Source organism: Gopherus evgoodei, chromosome 7 (assembly GCF_007399415.2).
Source record: "Gopherus evgoodei ecotype Sinaloan lineage chromosome 7, rGopEvg1_v1.p, whole genome shotgun sequence".
NCBI classification, from domain to species: domain Eukaryota; kingdom Metazoa; phylum Chordata; order Testudines; family Testudinidae; genus Gopherus; species Gopherus evgoodei.
Genome location: NC_044328.1, coordinates 50,145,899 through 50,166,212, shown reverse-complemented (window position 1 = coordinate 50,166,212; position 20,314 = coordinate 50,145,899). Strand labels below are relative to the sequence as shown.

The 20,314-nt window shown below is 40.2% G+C and overlaps 1 protein-coding gene across 7 annotated transcripts in view; it reads right to left on the bottom strand.

Moving 5' to 3' along the window:
- Nucleotides 1-6,117: 6,117 nt before the first annotated feature.
- RHOBTB1 (Rho related BTB domain containing 1) overlaps nt 6,118-20,314 on the bottom strand; it is a 70,336-nt gene continuing 56,139 nt past the window's right edge. For 5 of the 7 annotated variants that reach the window (XM_030570812.1, XM_030570809.1, XM_030570811.1 and 2 more), the window contains 4 exons: nt 13,677-13,827; nt 11,250-11,338; nt 9,029-9,134; nt 6,119-8,478 (listed from right to left, as the gene is read on the bottom strand). In XM_030570812.1, coding sequence (XP_030426672.1) covers nt 8,309-8,478; nt 9,029-9,134; nt 11,250-11,338; nt 13,677-13,827 — 516 coding nt within the window. In that variant the 3' untranslated portion in view covers nt 6,119-8,308. Of the gene's footprint in view, nt 8,479-9,028; nt 9,135-11,249; nt 11,339-13,676; nt 13,828-20,314 lie in introns of all 7 variants that reach the window. The other 2 variants (XM_030570814.1, XM_030570815.1) reach the window with 2 other exon arrangements.

The window sequence follows — 20,314 nt, the reverse complement described above, 5'->3', positions numbered from 1 at the left end:
TGTATAGATATATACCTATATATATTTGTATATATATACACTTGCCCCTGGAAATTTCCACTACATGCATCTGACGAAGTGGGTGTTCACCCACGAAAGCTCATGCTCCAAAACGTCTGTTACTCTATAAGCTGCCACAGGATTCTTTGCTGCTTTTACAGATCCAGACTAACACAGCTACCCCTCTGATAATGTCTACACTGCAACTTTTCAGCCCTGGAGCCTGAGCTATGCGAGCCCAAGTTAGCTGACCCAGGCCAGCTGTGGGGTTTTTATCCCTTGGTAGATGTAGCCTATGGCTTCAGTGGCAGAAGCCATTCAAAACCCTGTCAGAGCAGTAGTGAACATAGCTAGCTAGGGCTTTTATATTTGTACATAGTAAATAAACACAGTTATTTGGAATCTGTGTCGGTGTGATTTCCCCATATTCTTAATGTTGCCATAGAAAACAAAGATACCACGGGAGGGAGAGAAGAGTGTTGAAGAGATTTCACCACCAAAACCCACTTTTCCCTGGGGCCTCACACATCATAAACCTGTTACGGACTTACTTTTTTTTTTCCCCCCTTCCAAGACTGCTCTTTAATTTTTGGAAGAATAGGGTCAGACATCACAGAAGCTTTATGAAAAGATTCTACAGTCTTTGAAGAAAAAATGTTCAGCCAGCAATGACTATACTGCATCAGCTGGAATCCTATTGACTATGGGACACTATTACTTAGCCTTTAATCTAGACTCATAATACAAGCATATCAATTCCTCAATGCTAATTTAAGAGCCCAATTATCTTTTGCCCCAGGTGCATTAATTCCTTTTCAGTTCTCCTTCCTCTTCTTAATCTGTTCATTTTCAGAAAACAAAGCAAACCTCGAAATGACTAGAAGAAAAATCTTTGTTCAAATAAACTGTCCATTAAACACAGCAATCAATTTTTGCAGCCTGCCACTAAGTCTATTTATTTTGCATTAACAGTAACCTGAGAAAGGACAGGCAACTGTGAAAACTGTAGCTCTTCAATGACCCAGGTGGTCTGCCAGTGATGAACTCTGTCCAACTCATTTGTGAAAGCTCCAACTTCACTGCCATTCACCAACCAGAATGAAGATGAAATACAGGAACTGCAGAAAACTTGATGCTTTGGGTGTGTTGTAGCCACTGCATGGATGAATGCCAGAGAGCAGGAAGAGGCCCTCAATACTTATTTGTAGATGAAAAGGAATCTCAGGGTGGATGGACTGAGCCATAACACTTCTAGCTGTGTGGGAGGAAGTCATGGAGACAGCAAGGAGAGAGATTGAGCAAAGGGAGATGGATCTGCAAAAGAGACTCACGGACTCTAAGGTCCGAAGGGACCATTGTGATAATCTAATCTGACCTCCTGCACGTTGCAAGCCACAGAACCTCACCCAACCAATCCTATAATAGACTCCTAACGTCTGGTTGAGTTACTGAAGTCCTCAAATCAGGATTTAAAGATGTCAAGTTACAGAGAATCCACCATTTATACTAGGTTAAACCTAGTTACCTGTGCCCCATGCTGCAGAGGAAGGTGAAAAAACCCCAGGGTCTCTGCCAATCTGACCTGGGGGAACACTCTTACCAACCCCAAATATGACTATCAGTCAGACCCTGAGCATGTGGGCAAGACCCACCAACCAGACACATGGGAAAGAATTCTCTAGTAACTCAGAACCCTCCTTATCCAGTGTCCCATCTCTGGCCATTAGAGATGTTTGCAGCTAGCAGTCGTAGATTGGCTACATGTCATAAAAGGCATTTCATCATGATTTCTCCTAACTGGTCCCCTTCTATTTATCTCAAATTAGCCCAGTCCATCAGCTTAACCTAAAATGACTCAACGTGCCCTTACATTCCAAGACTTGCAGTCTTCCTTTGTTTCCCTGTCAGCTTAAGAAAATTAGAATGGTCATACTGGGTCAGACCAACAGTTCATCTAACCCAGTACCCTGTCTTCTGACGCTGCCTGATGTTTCAGAAGCCTTCTCTCTACACAACCCCAGGATTTAGTTCAAATTTTAGCAATGCCACAGGAGGCACAGACAATAGTGGCAGGAGAAAGTCTCCATGACATCAGACAAGGCGACTCCCATAAGAGAAGTCTGAGAACTAGAGAGTCCATTTCAGTTGCAAAAATGTTCAGGTTGTAATAAAACTAAAACTGGAGGGAGATTTGTAAGACCCCAAACCAAGCAGCTTGAGGCTTATCTCATCAATTGGAGCTGAATAAACAACATTCTTCCCTTCTCCTTACAGAACCACCTGTCTGAATAGTGGTCATAAAATGTGTGATGTGGTAGAAATTATTTGATCTGTTAATTATCTACAAATTAATATTCTAGTCACTTTACCATTAAGAAAGTTTGTGTGAGTGCTGCAATACTTAGTACAAAGATCAATAATACACTTTGCAGGAAAAAGGACATAGGTCTAATTGGAGACCTTATTGGAAATCTAAGGAAACATACTCTTTTAAATACGTACTCAACATCTAAACGTTTTTAATAGTCTAGGAGGGATTCACACCTGAGCATCCATGAGAATCTCCAAATTATATGCTTGATAATATATATGTAACAATTTATCACATACCCACACATAGACAATAGAATTTTCAGCTTCAATGGGCTACAGCAGAGATAATTAGAATGCTTAATACTAATACTTGTAACACTATGTAATCCGCACTAAATGGCCATAACAGCTTCAAAAAATTAATCCCCCAAGGGAATACAGAATTCATTTTTTTTAATTTTTTTTTTTTTTTTTTTAGTTAAAGGTAAGAAAAAGTCAGCCAAAGAATACAATCTTCTCTCATGAGCATCATCAGCCACTTTCTTATCCAGAAACTTCAGAACAGCAGAAAGCAGAGGAGGAGGAGAAAACTACACTGGTATTTCTCCAAAGTTGATGGTCAGACCAGTAGAATAAAGTGGTGCTAAACCTTGGCCACTGCAGTTGCATGCTTCAGCAATTACGCACAATCTGAAGGGGGAGAGTTCTATTCCAAAGCTTTAGAAAGCAGAAGCCTGGTTTAATGTCTTTATATTGTTGTTCCACATACTTACTACCATCATCCATGTCTTCGTAATTTCAAGGTTAGACTGTTGTGCAATGTGCTGTTTGCGGGGCTACACAATGACAAGAAAATGGTGCTCTGGGACCTGCATTGTTTACCATTGAGTTTCCAAATAGATTTTAAAAAAGTGTCTTTTTTTGTTCTGTTTATAGAGTACCTACTGCAATGGTCCATGCCTGGGGTTCCTAGGTGCAATGGTAATACACAAATAAATAATAATACTAGATCCCCCTCCACAGAACAGAGACGGGAACAGCCAGCAGGGAATTTGCTATCAGGATCCTGGGGCTCTGGAATGCCTCTCTGATCTTGGTTCAAAATAGCCCAGATTTATCAAGTATCATGTTATAGGGCCCATTTAGTCCACCAGGCCTTTAAAGAGAGCTATGGGAGATTGAAGTAGTGTGGAGTTGTCATTTGTTTTCAGACCTGCTACATGGCAGGAGAGTGAGCTGGTTGAACTGTCTACCTGGCATTGTCATTTCAACTGGCAGGGCACTCGGAATCTGTGCATGGAGTTTTTTATTGTTCAAAATAATTTCGCCTGTATCACGTAGAATGATGGCCACATGGTCTTTCTACAAAAGCAACTGATATGCTACACTACATAAAGGAAAAAGCAAGTTTTCTATCACACACCAAACTAACTTCTTTCCCTGCATCTCAGGGAAAGATTGAGATTTGTCAGTTTGACATTCTACACAGCTTTACAGTCCTTGGGTTTATTGACAATCCTTCTGATGTTCACATTTCCTTCTTAGCCTTCTACAGTATGGATCCAAAGTCTGTCAGATTTCCTCCAGAACATAAAGATATTATGGAAGCAATAAGTAGTGAGTGGACTGAAGTGCAGGTATTAATATGCCAGAGCCTCCACCATTGTGGTTTCCAGTGCAAAGCGATCTGTGACATGAGCTATGTGCTCCTAGCTGAAGGCAAAGGCACAAATAGCGAATTATATCACTACAGAATCTGACTATTGCTGGTACAACACTGTCTCTCATCCTGGACTCTGTACACAGCCTAGACTTCTGTTAACAGGCTTCAGTCACTGTGAACAGATTGTAATGTGTTACTGCTGTTCCTGGCATCTTAAAGCCAAAACGATTGGGTATATCAATTTCAATGAGAATTGTGTCTGTATGAGGACTGGACCCATTAAAACAATGAAAATTACCAAATCATTTTTAGTAAGTGAAAAAAAGTCAAGCAAGAGCCATGAGTGATATGAAGCCATTGTTAATGTAATCTCATCACTTAGGTCATATACATTGCAACCCACAGGAAATAAACATTGACCATTCACTTATGAAGTTGAAATATGGGCGGACAGCACAGGTCTGAGGCCTGCTCTTTCATCTGAAAGCAAGGCAGCAACTTTCTCAGGAGCCCATGATTCCTAAGGCATCCTGAGAGGACCTGAAGCATTCATCATCATAGAGTTTAGGCAATAAGCAAACATAATTCAGCATGGTATATTGCTACTTAATGCTATGAGCTGGAAGCAGGAAGAGCTGACTTACAGGCCAAGATTTTGCAAGCTCTCTCAGTCTAACTATACAACACTGAAACAATGAGAAACGCTCATTTTACAAACAGGATGGTCTCTAGGACATATTGTTTCTCATTCAGAAGGAAACACAAAACCGTGACACTTTGGTAACTTGTTTGAACACTATGGTAAGCAAGGCTGTGCCTTTTTACTCCTCTTTTATACCACAGGCCCCTCCCCCCACATTAAGATCAAGTTTTAGATCAGCCATGTTACTTAAATCAAACAATAAGAATGGGAGCCCAGATTACTCTCCCCTCCAATGTAACCTTTATAGTACGTCTACATATTTAATATGCTGTCGGCTGCCTTTATTAATATGGGGTCTGATCCAATGCCCATTAAAGTCAATGGGACTCTAATTTAACGGACATGGTGGATTAGGCCTGCAAGGAACAAAGGAAATAAACTAGAGTTGTAGCTGTGGCACTGTAGTCTAGTTCATCCTGTTTTAGTAATAGATCTTCTTACAAAGGGCCTACTTCTCACACTGAAGCAGTGGCAAATCTCACATTGACCACAGTGGGAGCAGGACTAGCTCCAAAGTGAAGACTTTGGAGTCAGAATGAGTTTTCTCAAAATTATTTCTATATTTTACAACACTAATAGGTAAACCCCCTTCTGTTTTATGGCGAGTCACATCCAGATTATTTACCAGGAGTGTAATGGGCTGTGAATTATTAAAAACAATCAGCAACAACAGGGGCACATTTAAGTGGTTTTGTCTACACGTTACTGTTTAAGCATAATCAGAGTGGCATTGTTTCTGTTGCTACATTATTCTTCTCTTACTGAATATGTTACCTAAATTCTAATATCAAATTCAAGGGAAAAAATTCTTGCTTCATAAATCAAATTATTATGACATGTAATATTCATAAAATTAGCACTTTAAGTAAGAACATTGAGTGCTGAAAGTGATTATTTTCAATGCCCTTGGTATTGTCTAATAGCTTTAAACAAAATATGAACAAGGCACTCTTCACGCATCATCTTGCAAGTTCTCTAAAAAAATGTAACTTTTTAGCTTTGTCAATTTAACTGCCTAGATCTATCAAGAGGAATTGTTGCTACAAGTTCACTAACTTGCAATTAGAGATTTTTCTTGTTGAAGACTATCTGCTAGTGGAAACCAGCTAAAGAAAAGTAATCAATTTAGCAAGCTCATAGTATACATAATAACAACAAAACAAAACGCCAACCAACCAAAATCCTGACAAGAACTCCTGGTGTCTCTTCCTGTTTTCTGTCACGTAGAGTTTGCTTCTCATGACAGTCTGGTGATTATGTATTAGGAACAGTGTGAAAAAGTGACAGGAAAATGTTTGGTTTGTAGCTTTATATTAAGTGACAAGCACCTACCATATTCTTTTTTCCAATCAATAAATACAAATGCAAGTGGCTCTCCTATAACATTCTGAACTGTAGATTTTGATATCCCATGTGATCACAAATTCAATACACTGTTTTGTTAAACATATTTTACTACTATTGAATGTTGACAAACACCATAAAAAAGTGAAGCACTTTATACAGTATTTAGAAAGCTGATTCAAAGAACTGGGAGACATTTTATAACTAAACAGTTTTATTGACTTTTTTTTTCAAAATAAAAAACACAAATAACCACCAAGATTAAAGGCCATAGACAGCATTAACCAAATGAACCAGCCACTTGGTTATAGTAGCTGATAACTAATACAACTGGATATGATTGCATATATCCCCAGGGTCATTTATCTATCCATTACAGTTTGGCAAAATTACAATCATACAGTAGCTTTGGTTATGTAAAACCTAGTAGCAATACTTATTAAACATGATCTGTTAACATTTTACAACTGAACAGATGTTAATTCCATCCATTCTCTCATTTTTTCATCCTTCCACAATTTGCAATACTACTGGCCAGGAATTAATACGGATAAACTTGCAGCCATCCTTTCTCGATAGCCCTTCCTTATCACTGTACAGTGATAAATCTTGTAGGTGATGGAGTCTGTTACCTGTTTTCTTTACAGCAGTCTCTTCAGCACCCACGCCAAGCAGTTTCTATCACCCTAGGGTGGCATCTCCCAAGAACAGGCTCTGACTTGAAACTGAGTATTTGGAAGTATGTATGGCTTTCAGTCTGAAACCTTTCCTGACTCTGAGCACTGGGGTTTGAACTTACTGCCTTGTCTATGAATACAGGAAAAATAAAAATCAAAAGTTTTTCACGTTAGATGCTGAGCTGCCTGCAGAAAACAGCATTAACAAAACATAACATAATACTACCTCAATTACAGAACTGTGCCTGAGACACTTCATAGGCCTGGATATGCTCTACAGCATAATTTTAGAAGTGTTTTAGTTTGGTCTTTTCAAAGCACCCCTAGCCTAATATTTTTCTGATGCAACAGTGTAAGTTCAGAGTGACAGTCATTAGAAAATCATAAACCCAAAGAAAATTTCAAAACACTGGATGTTCTTTCCCCCTCCTGCCATTTAACAATGCGGGGATTTTATACACCGAGACTCCAGCTTTGTGCTTTCTTTGAATATCTGCTTCCAGAAGGAATGTAATCTAATTAAAATATCATTCTTCATTTGCACGATGCTACATCAACAATAGAGGAATGTATCTACTTGTTTGCGCAGACTTTCATTTGCATAACTCCTGTAAGAAGCAAAAAGGAGTTTTGAAAGAGGAATGACTGCAGAATTAGGCTCTCAGAGAGTAACTAACTATAATACAGTAATTCCAAGACTACCAGCATATCTGCTTTTTGTATTCAGATCCTTACTTAGTTTGCCCTGGATAAAGATATAAATTAATAAGCCCTTATAATGATTTTAAAATTATCCTATTCAATCTAGACATTTAAAACCTCGGAATACTTAGAATCACTAGATTTCACATGGCCCATATAACCATAATTATATGCACTTACATGGCAAATATTAGAAATACATGTTCCTGCAGTTGAACAGGTAATCATACTGCCTATTATTCAGTTGAACAAAGATCAAACAACTGCAAGTTATAGAGCATTTAATCTTATTATAACCCTTTACTTTAGAAAGAAGAAATAACCATCTAATTATGTTATGAGTGCATAGAATGTAGGGACAAAAACTAGTCGCCTAGTAGAAGCTCGTTTTTAACTAAGATGATAATTTTCACAGGGTACTTTTAAATTGGTCACTTAAGACAGAATTATCTATTAAGAGGGGATGTTAATTTATATCTCGCTGTACTCACATAAGAAAAATAGTTAAAATCTAATTACAAAGCTGCTATGTGGTTATTTTGTGGTCTGTAAAATAAAGTTACACCCCTGAATTTTTATTTAAACAAAATACACAAGACAGTATAAAAATATTTCCCAATTTAGAGTTTGAAACATTAATGCTGGATTTGTTTTTGTATAAAATGAAATGTAATAATGGTAGATGCTTATTTTGCTTACTAACGAAAAATATACATATCAATTTAAGGAACTATTCCAGGCTCACTATAGCTGAGCTTGTGCTTTTGACCCTAACAATGATAAATGCAAAACATGGAATAAAATCAGTGCCGGGAACCTGAACTACATCTTATTTCTAACAATAAGACTAATTTTAGAGCAGTGTTATAATTACACCATTGTAGTGTTTACATGTATTTGCTTTGCTCAGGCAACTACAGCAGAGGAATTCCAGAAGCACCACTTCCGTTTTGAATGATGTTTATTCAGTGCAATATCTTCCTTTTCTCTTTCCTTTTTAACACGCTGGTAGTGATCTTCTTCCTTTAAGTACCATACAGGAGGCCAGCGATGTCTCTCAAAATATTCTTGATTATCTGATTAAAAAAAAAAGTAATAAGATACTTAGATACTAAAACTGGGACACAAATAAAGTAGGACATTAAGACATTTTTACCTTGGTTAACTCACTAGCCTTTCTGTGCCTCAGTTTAACCACCAGCAAAATGGACATGAGGATACTCACCTGTCTCAGTGCAATGCTGTTATGGATTAACTAAATGTTTGCAAAGTGCTGAGAGGCTCAGATGAAAGCAGCTTAGGCAAAGCACACTGTTTATTGTTCTATGATAGAATAGTGTAAAATACATTTAGACACCGAATATATTTTTTGAGGCGAAGCATAGGGATACATTCATGCCATTCTCAGTGCAGTTGATAGGAGTTACATATGTAAGTCTTGGTCCATGAGGCAGAAGGAGGATTCTAACTCTTTGGTTACCTGATCAGAAATACTCAAGATGGAAAGAACACTAGATTTCCATCATAGTTTAGTTGAGCTAATTCACTTGTTCATGTTCAAAGGACAGAAAGAAAAAAGAAAAAAGGTCAGGAAAAGATGAGGGGGAAAGTTGAAGATGGTCTTACCTGGAGACTTAGCTTTTATTTCTTTGCGGAATTTGGAGCAAACACTGTTGTAATTGGTGCAGATGTAGTGCAAGCACCACGCTGCCAGCTGATTAGCATTGTGAAACTACAAGCAAAGACAGTCAGTTTACATTTCCCGATACTACTGGTCATCTTGCACAAAAGCTACAAGTTAAGGCAAGCGAGATCCCTAAATGAATCTATCCTGCCATGCTCTCAGCATTGGGGAGACTGAGCAGCTGCTCAGTGGATGCTTCTAACTGCACCATGTGGATTTAGAGTTACTGTTCCTTTTACATAAAAATCCACTGGCGCACTCAGTGGTCAAAATGGGATTGTCAGTGGGAGTAGCTGAGTTAGGGTTCTAACTCTTTCTGCAATGCGGTGAGCACCTCCTGAGAGTTGTGAACAGCTTCAACTTTATTTCACTTCAGTGGGAGTTTAAGGCCCTTAGCATCTGGTAGGAGGCACTCAGTATCTCATAGGATGGGATCTAACTGTGATCCTATGCACTTAAACTTAGGTTTGCAGCAGCCATTAAGTTACTTACTACAGGGTAAGATTTGTAGTAAGTCCCCAGAGAAGTGCTCTCAGTGATAGAGCTTAAGGCACTGTTGAAAGCACAGTACAAAGCCTGGAACAGGCAGCCTGCTCATAAGAAAGCAGAGCTATAATAGGAGTCAGATTGGTAAAGCATGTGCATCTATTTGGCATTCTGATTGCCTGTTTAAAACCTTAACATGTCATAAACACTTCACATTGTTGTATGGCACAGGACACAGATCAAATCATAACAGGATTTGAACTGATGACTTCTGTAGCCAACCACCACCCCAACAATCCCCATAGTTTAGCAGAACTAGCATTCTTTTTTCAGAAGAGATTAAGAACCGGGTTAGTAAGAGTGTTATGAGACCAGACAGAGCTGAAAGCAGATGATGGGATGCTTGCAGTGGCCAGGGGGCACTATATGCTGGTCAAGAAAGCAAGGGTCTAATAGCACAGGCAGAAGCCAGACTTATCATAAGGGTGTTTTGAAGAATCATTTGTGCACTGTAATACTTTTTTCTAACTTTGGCTGGGTAGTGTTGGTGGCCTGTGATCTACAGGAGGTCAGCTTAGATGATTTGATGGTCCCTTCGGGCCTTAAACTCTATAACTCAATTTCTGATATAACAAGCAAAATATCTTTTACTACCGCATCCCTGAAGAAACCATATTGCAACAGTCCTTTAGGGGAAAACAGTCACATTTTTAAAAACAAGGAGCTCAGGCAGAGAAGTGACGTGCTTGAATATAAGGTAGCATAATGGGCAATTTGCTCATAGTCACAAAGAATGGCTCTGTATTGCAGATATGTCCCCCTTGAGGGTGGGCACTTAGGCCATGTCTACACTGCACTTCTGTTGCTCAGGGGTGTAAAAAAAAACCCATCCCTCTGAACGACAAAAGTTTTGATGACAAAAAGCGCCGGTGTGGACAGTGCTTTGTCTGTGGGAGATGATCTCCTGCTGACAAAGCTACCGCTCCGTGTTGGAGATGCTTTTATTTTGTCACCAGGAGAGCTTTCTCCTGCTGACAAAGAGGAGCTACACTGCGCATGTTACAATGGCCCGACTGCAGCAGCACAGCCGCGCTGCTGTAAGGTGTGCAGTGTAGCCATACCCTAACTCTGCCCTCCCAATGCAGGACAGATACTACATTCATAGCAACCTAATGGAGAAAGATTTAAGGGGCATATAGGCATAAAATGGTGACACTCACTAAGAATACCTGAGTGTGAGAAAGCTAGAGAGCTTTATTCATGGGATTTCAGGACATGAGACACAAGGCCGGAGACACTAGGCTCTGCCACTTTACAGAGGCTTCCCCACAATTAAAAACTGAAATATGTATTTGATAGACACTAAACTAAGCCTCAATATATAGAGCCTGATTTCTCAACTGATGTGGAGAAGGTAAATCTGTTCTTCAAAGGACATTAAACATTTTAAAAGATACAGTGTTATTATTAATGCAATTAAGTTTTAAAAATTAAGATGCCAAGAAGCCTGAGTACAGTACGATAACTGTGGTCCCTCAATTCATTTCAGTGGAAACAAGGGGTCCTTTGTTTGAAAGACTTTATTTATGCAGATATAATGCTCAACACCATCATTTTTCAGAGTACTGCAATTGGGCAGAATACCTTTAAAAAGGTTAAAAATCAATCACTACTAACCTGGGCCAATTCCAAATAGGAGAGCACTTCACCATCTATGCCAATGCCATTCTCTGAGGCTTTAGTCAGCTCCTGGACAGCATGCTGCTCTGTTAAAGTAGAAAACTAATTAGCTGAAACTGTAAAAATACATATTTCAGGGTAACATTATTTATAAATGCAGTTCATTTAGGAACCAAGAACCAAAGAATTTGTGTGTTAGCATGAAAGAGAAATACAGCAACTACTGCATCAGCAGCAGATCCATTTGGATTTTTGATCAGAGTCAGAGCTGGCGTAAGCAGGTGCAGCTCCATTGTGGTCTCTGGAGTTGCCCTCATATCTAGGAGTAGATCCCCAGCCAACAGAGCTAGGACAGTTTACACTAGCTGAGGATTTGCCCCCTAAGTGGAAATATGTCCTTTTGTACACACAGATCTTGCGTGCACTTATGTTTATGCAATAATCACTCCTGATTCCCTAGTAGTTAGAACCCTTGGATTCCCTATAAAGGATACCTCTGAGTAAGTGCTGTTCCCAGCCTGCTCTAGAACAGAGTCCAGGTACTACGCAGAATCAAAACCTCACCCCCACCCCCCATTGTTATGCTTTGGCTCTATTAATGAAGAAATTAATAATGACAGCAAAATTCACTTTGAGTCTTCTCAGGAGTGGCTGCTCCTATGGTTCCCCCCTTAGGAATGCTCAGTCTCTAGAATACACTCTCTCTCTCCTCAGAGAGCCACCCCTGGTTTCTTGTATCTAGGTGAGGTAAGCCACCTGCCTCGGTAAGTCAGCAGAACTCACTTACCCCTTTCCCAGAAGGGTCAACATCTGATAATAGGATGGAGTGTGTGCCAGGATGACTGGCCCCTCTGAGAGGTATCAGGGTCCAGTGCACCATTACCTGTTGCCCAGCTGAGATTAATGAGAGGCACCTTGGCTTTATAAAAAGGTGTGGGTACAGCTGCAGGTGGTTCTTGGCAGATGCCTGCAGACATTCCAAGGAGTAAGAAGGCTCCTTCTGGTCCTGAATTAGCAGGGGAAAGGCCTGTGGAAAAGGCCAAACTCCAGGCAAGAAATGCTGGAAGAGCAGGAAGACAGACTCTCAGGAGGAGGGGGTATGCCCAGCCTGGGTCTGGGTTGAAAGAAAGGAACTTTAAGGAGAGGACTGACCCTCGGGGGGAAGGGACTGGGTGCTGATGACTTTGTAAGTTTGAATTCTGTTCTGAAAGACTTTGTCCAGGACTTAATAAATGAGATCCTAGAAGGGGGAGTGGTTTGAATATCTCAACAATGTGGACTTCTGAAAGGAGCCTGAGTGAACAGGGAACTGAGATAGGACTTATCAGAGCCACACTTGGCCAGAAGGGGGTGCAATAGAGCAGTCATTCCTTCTGACAGAATGTTAGAGACAACCACAGCGGGCCTGATTCAAATCCATTGTATGCAATCTTAGCAACAGGACAAAAAGAAGCCTTTGAATTCACAATAAATATTTCACTAAATGAGACAGAATAAGATGTCCTTACCATTTAAAGCACATTTGTTCCACAAATGCTGAGAAGGATATCTATATGCTAAGAAGGATATCTATATAAGGCCCCACAAAAGGCCCCTCCTTTGGTTGGAGCAGGGCCTTAGTTAGTTCAGTAATGCTGTCAGCAACTGAATGTCTTGTTGCACAACTTAAAGCTACCTGAGGGTCTGGGTACATGACGCTCAAGAAAAATGACTAAAATTCATCTTGTGAATTTGTTCAACTTGGTCTTCCCATCTGTAAGAATCACCACCCTCTTTTGGTATGATATTAGGAAAGAGAAAAAAACCTCTAGAAGTTTGGTGCTTGTGGATTTAGTATTAAAGTATCCCATGCTGCCGTTTTGGTCTAACTTAAAGATGAAAAAGTTGATTTTCTTGAAATTATGCATGTGGAGCCCACCTATCTACAGCAGAATAACTAACTGACTCTAGTTTGGGCCGTAAAAATAGATCTGGACAGCACTCTACAAAGAGTTTGAATCAGATCAATTTTAAATTGATTCAGTTATTATGGTCTCTAAATGGATTTTATCATGGAAAGCCTAGTTCATTATAATGGAAAGCTTAGTGTCCCTACTGTTTTGCTGCAAGTTAAAAATAATAGAATGGACAGTATGAATTAATGCTGAAGAGAAGCTTTTCACTTCCTATTTCTAAAGTATGGAACATTTTAAAAGGATTGCATTAATTTAGCACAAGTCCCAGAGAGAGTGGAAAGAGAAAGACAAGTACATTTTTTTAAAAGTGAAAATACCATATTGTAATACAATTTGGCTTTCTATAAAAGAACGGCATTTCTTTCCTTCAGCATTCATGGCAAAAAAAATTGTAAATGTTCAAAAATCACTAAGAAGTAATACAGCAGTCCATGAAGGCATTGCACCTGCAAAGCGTCAGAATCCTTACCTGCCAGTGCAACCAAGTGTGGGAGGCAAAATCTGTTTGCCAGTGCAATTAATTCAAGCATGTCCAACTCCTGACTCGATGATAATTGCTTGGTATACAAATAATCCAGAACTGCCTGCATAGAAGTCTTGTTTATGTTGGGAAGAACAACCTGGAAAAAGGTATTTTAAAAAATGTTCTCTAGTGAAAGATATGTAGTCAAGCACTTAGTGGATACAGGCCATATGCGTCCTCTTCTACCTTGGTATCCTTTTCCCTTCTGGCATGTTTTAGAAATATAATAAAATATTAGAGAGAGACTCCATATTAAATTTAAAGCTCAAGAGCAATCAACAAATCTGTCAGATTCTAGTTATGTATGTACATGAAGTCAGATGTACATGAAGTCAGCCAGTTTAAATATATGCAGCTCCACCGAAGGTAATGTAAATTGCACCAGCAGATCATCTGGGCCACACCTTTAAAAAGTGGGACTGTTTGATGTCAGAGCAGTTACCAGTAAAGATCAATGGCTGGTATGGTAATATTTTATGGCTATCAATAAAGCAACCACTTTTTCTTTATAAACTGTGTAGCTGTCACTGCTGTTTTGAATACTGTCTGGAATATTAGAGTTGTTTCTTTCTTGTATAGACTCAAGTGCTTGGGGCAGTCAGTGGGTTATTGCCAAATAAGTCCCAGAGCTGCATCCCCATAGTCCATTGTGAAAACATATACACCTTGAATAATGAAGCCTAACTCCCTATGATGCACAATCTTTTCAACAGCAATCAGATAATGGCACTAAGAAAAGAAATGCCAATGCTTTGGGCAGGGATATTTTGGAGAACATGCAGTAAAAATCATTAATACAAAAAATAATTACAAACAGGGATTAATGTGCTTCAGTCTGATTGATCAGAAGTGATCCTGGCTTATGGTTATATTTGTATCATCAACACTGGTTGAAGCTTTCTATTTTCCTATCCAAAGTCACATACATCGAGGCACTCCATAAAAAACTCAAATATTGGTTAGCCTAAAGGATGGAGAAAAATACACAGAAGCCTTGTGAGCAGGTTGTTCCTTTAGGGATTTAGACCACTCGTCAGTATTAGCTAATTGGTGCTCCTAATATAAATACTACTGAGCTAAAAACAATTCAGAAAATATTCTTCTACTACTAATTATTTTTCAATAGCTAGCAGTACTACTATTTCTACAGGGATTGCTTTTGATAGTTCTAATTTGCATCTCCATTGTTATTATCACTTTCAGTTAATTAGTAATGAATGAAAGCAGAGAACAGCAAGGCTGTGGCTGATGCAATACTGATGAATGTAGCCATAGCAGGTGTCAAAAAGGAAGAAAGCCCAACTCCTCCCCAATTAACATAAATATAGGCTGGAATATTTAAGGGGTTTACGTGATTTGGGTGCCCAATTCCCCATCAAGTCAATGGGAGTTGGATGCCTAATTCCCTTACTCTCCTTTTAAAAAATCCCAGCAGTACACTTCAACAGGCATTGAGAATTGTGCTTACTATTTCAACCTTTGTTAGCAATGGCATACAAACCTTCACACATAAAAGGGACTAAGATAAATTATAGAATAGGGCAATATTTTCACGAAATGATTAGTGATTTTGGGCATCTCAATTTTTAAGAGCTCCACATGCAACACTTTAAGGGATCTGGTTTTCAGAAGGTGAGTGATGAGCATTTTCTGAAATTCAGGTACCTTTAAGGGTGTCTTAAGTTAGGCGATCAAAATGTCACACACAAAAAATCACTAGTTATCTGGAAAATATCAGTCCATGATTTTTTTTTTAAAGTAGCAAAGCAAAATTAAATTCCCTTGTTTTGCTGTAGGTGAAGAAGAAAATAGACAAAATAATCTACTCCAGTAAATGAAACACATACAATAGTGGCAAATGTAATATGTCTGTCCCTGCAGCCACTAGAGGCTGGATCCAAAATTCACTGAAGTCAGTTGCAGCCTTTCAACTAATTTCAATAGGGTTTGAATCAGACCCTTTGTCGTGTGTCATTTGATGAAGCAGCTGCCACACTGAATCTACTGGCTTGTCAGTCCAAATGCAAGTTACACGAAGAAGAGTTGTTTTTTTGTTAACTTGCATATTGACCATTTAGTGCTCATCTTATAAAAATCTGTGTTCTACCTATAGAATTCTGACAAATTTCATTGAGAAGCAAATAATTATGTTTTTGTAAACTAGACCAAGGCAATATGCTACATACACATTCCAATTTGTACTTTTAAAGCTCTCAGATCCAAGTACTACATTGCACAAACTCCAGAAAACTAAAGTTTAGTACATTTAAAATATTAAATTGCAAAAGATGAGCTAAGACTATTAAATTTATCATTAGAAATAGGCTTGTATAAAATGAATATTTATTCTTATTGCTATGTATTGCTTACTACAATCGAGGTATGTATTTTTAATGACCAACTTGCTGAGTGTGTCTCTGCGGACGGGACTGTGCTTACTGCCATATTAAAAGTAATGAGAACAATTTAAATATAACACTGTCTTCTAGAATATTAAATACAAAAAAGTTCAGTAACAAAAGTATAACACCACGAAGGGGCATATTTTCCCCTGGATGTTACTGCAAGTCCCATTAATATTAAGACGACAACAACATGACAAAAATCAGGAAATCAATAAATTTGAAAAAAGAACTCTGCAAAGACTGATCCAAACAATCAGCTTAATGCACACACAGCCCTTCCCAAGTGACTGGAGTGCCTAAAAGAGGTTTTTGCCATGACCTACTCCACTATGTTGAGACAGTTTACACAGCATCTCATACATGCTCTACACAAGAGAACATGGAGACTGGATCAGTATTAAGTCCCTAGTTTTTGTTGATGTACTCTAAGCCAGGTCCATTCTATTAGTTTAACACAGGGGTCGGCAACCTTTCAGAAGTGGTGTGCTGAGTTTTCATTTATTCACTCTGATTTAAGGTTCCGCGTGCCTGTAATACATTTTAACGTTTTTAGGTCTCTTTCTGTAAGCGTATAATATATAACTAAACTATTGTTGTATGTAAGTAAATAAGGTTTTTAAAATGTTTAAGAAGCTTCATTTAAAATTAAATTAAAATGCAGGGCTCCCCGGACTGGTGGCCAGGACCCGCACAGTGTGAGTGCCACTGAAAATCAGCTCATGCGCTGCCTTTGGCACCCGTGCCATAGGTTGCCTACCCCTGGTTTAACACATTGGGTTGCATATACAGTCCTGTGACACTGACAGACCAGTTGACCTGTGTATGACCCATAACAACTTAACAGGAGGCATTACAATTGCAATCAAGACAATTTACTTGAATGTGAAAGATGCTAAGAGTATTTGTCCGTGTTTACAAATATCCTGTTAGAAGTTTAACAAGGTAACCAAATTAGCTTGTAGATACTAATTTCCTTTCCTGGCTTCATTGCCTTACATTATGTATGTGAATGGTTCACTAAGGATGACCAGATGAGAGACATGAAATATCGGGATGCGGAGGCGTGCTGGCAGAGCAACAAAAAACAAAAGCTGGTGGCGGAGGAAAAAACAAAAACAAAAGCAAAACAAGAGAAGCCGGAGCATAGGAAAAATTGGTGGGGGCACAGCACTCACCGGCAGCTCCATGCCCTGCCCCACTGACCAGCTTGCCTCCGCTGCACCTCCGCCTCCCTTGAGCTGGCTGCCGCATCCTGCTTCTCCCTACTCCCTCCAGCACTAGCACTGCCATACAGCTGAAGAGGGGTGGGGGAGGAGGAGGAGCAGGAGGAATGTGGCGTACTTGGGGAAGAGGTGGGGCCAGGGCGGGGATTTGGGGAGGGATCCAATGGGGGAAGGAGGGGCGGAGTCAGAGCCGGGCCAAGGTGGAGTTGTGGCGGGGAGGGGTGTGAGCCCCCTCTGCCTGTGCACCGGAGGGCAAAATATTGGGATCATTCGCGGGACAAACAAGTAAATATTGGAACAGTACCAATAAAATTGGGAGGTCTGGTCACCCTAGGTCACTTAACCTTAATATCAAAGATGTGAGATACTGCAAAAAAACTAATACTATTATTTACATCAGTGGTTTTCAAACTTTTTTCTGGTGCCCCAGTTGAAGAAAATTGTTGAAGCCCCCCGACTCAATGGAGCTGGGGATGAGGGGTTTGTGGGAGGGGCTCAGGACTGGGGCAGAGGTTTGGGGTGCAGAGGTGAGGGCTGCAGCGTGGGGCTGGGAATGAGGGGTTTGGGGTGCAGGAAGGGGCTCAGGGCTGTGGCAGATGGCTGGGGTGCAGGAGGGCATCAGGGCTCTGGACTGGGGGTGCAGGCTCTGGGGTGGGGCCAGGGATGAAGGGTTTAGGGTACAGGAAGGGGATCCAGGTTTGGGGATGGCTCAAGGCTGGGGCAGGGGATTGGGGCACAGGCTTACCTCTGGCAGCTCCCCGTCAGCGGGAGTGCTAAGGCAAGCTTCCCACCTGTCTTGGCACCACGGACCGTGTTGCACCCTGAAAGCGGCCAGCAGCAGGTCTGGCTCCTAGGTGGAGGTGCACAAGTGGCTCCGTATGGCTCTCACCCATAGGAACGGTCCCCCTTTCTCCAGGCTCCCATTGGCCGGAAACTGGCCAATGAGAGTGCGGAGCCAGTGTTCAGAGCAGGGGCAGTGCACAGAGCCCCACGCCCCCCTGCCTAGGAGCCGGACCTACTGCTGGCCACTTCTGAGGTGCAGCGCGGTGTCGGAACAGGTAAGGACTAGCCTGCCTTAGCCAGGCAGCCCCGCTAATCGGACTTTTAATGGTCCTGTCAGCAGTGCTGACCAGAGCCGCCGTGACCCAATCCCTTCCATTCTGCGACCCAGTTGTGGGTCACAACCCACGGTTTGAAAACCACTGATCTACATGGTCTTCAGCTTAACTATCTATGTTATAATAGAGGACCTGCTAATTGCCTTATGTGAATGAGTGGAACTAGTTTACCTGTGTATGCATAGGAAATAGAAGATGAGCTTCAAAGCAAAGGTGATCTGCATTGCCTATTCCTCCTCAGGGGAAGGCCCTGCTATTAGGAATGTGAAACGTTAAATCGGTAATAATTAGTCTTACCGGTTAACCTGCCTTAACCATTAATCCCCAGGCTGGCCATGCCATGCCAACTCTTTAATCAGTTAACTGTTTACACTAAATAATTTTTAGTTTAAATGGTTAACTTTTAAAACAATATTTACATCCCTACCTGCTATGACAATTTCTGTCAGCCTGCTAGAGAGCTATAAAAGAGAAGCCTCAGGCCAGATCCTGTCATCTCAAGTCTGCTGAACTTTGAACAGGGAAAGTTTATGCCTTGAGATTGCGATCTTCCAAATAGTTATTTGGAATACTCTGGAAAAATACATGGAAAGGCTTTATATCAGATTTTACATCTAAGCTGCCTTTGGATTCTGACTTGTTGGGATGATTCCAAAGCGACTTTTACAAGCCAGCAGTTTATTCTATCGCTGCTATGATCCTCAGCTATGAACACTGAAAATCACTGGTATGTATATGATCCTTTAACCATTCAATAACTCTCTTCTTTTCTATATTATTAAACTTTTAGTTTTTAGTTAGTAAAGGATTGGCATCAGTGTGATTATTGGGTAGGATCCAAGTTTCATATTAACCTGGAGTTAAGTGCCTAGTTCTTTAGGTTTGGTGAACCTCACATATGGTGAATCAGGTTTTCAGTAACCTCTCACTATATTAGACTTGGCTGTCTAGATGGAAGCCAAGGGCTGGAATGCCTAAAGTGGACTGTGCTTTGCTCCTTGTTAACCAGGGTGGTATTGCAGAAGCTCTTTTGTTACCGGTTTGGTGAATCTCATTATAGAAGAAACCTCCAGTTTTGGGGAATTGTCTGCCCTATTTCTTGCAGTCTGTCCTGATTGTGGCACTCTCAGTGTGGCCCATCCAGGCACCTGGTCACAAGAATATTGCCTTTTTTTAAACTCAACCTCATGAACCCTCTCAAAGGGCTAGCAGAATGATTTATTTTGTGATGGTCCTGATTATGCAAATATATAATTTACCCAACTTTTTGAAACACTTTTGAAGAAACCCATAACACATTCTAGGACATAGACTATTTGGGAGCTGTCATATAAACACTTACACAGTTTGGAGAGCAATATTCCTTCTGAAAAGTAGTTATGTATGCCCAGGAGTTGTGCCTGAATTGGCGATGAAACACATTTTTTGAAGGGAGATGCTAAAGGAAAGATGGAGCAAACCCTTTTAAAACAGGGCATCTAGATAGAACTTTTGCTGCGGGTGGGGGGGGGGGGAATAAAGGCTTATAGTTAAATCGTTTCCATCTCTTATAAGTTAACCTAAATGGATTTCCCCCCCTCTTTTTAAAAATACTAGAAGTGATTAGATCATACTATGGAAAAATAACTTCAAAATGTTTTATGGATCTGTACTTTCATTAAAACTTATTTTTTTAAAGTTAGGAATGTAAAAAACTGTCTTGAGACTTCTTGACTTATAACCAGTTACCTGAAAACAACTTTGAGTTCAAAATTAAATTTTTAAGTTGCTGACACAGCAAGCACTGGTGGAAACATAATGTACTGCTGACGGCAAGCTATTGTTCAACGTATTCTAAC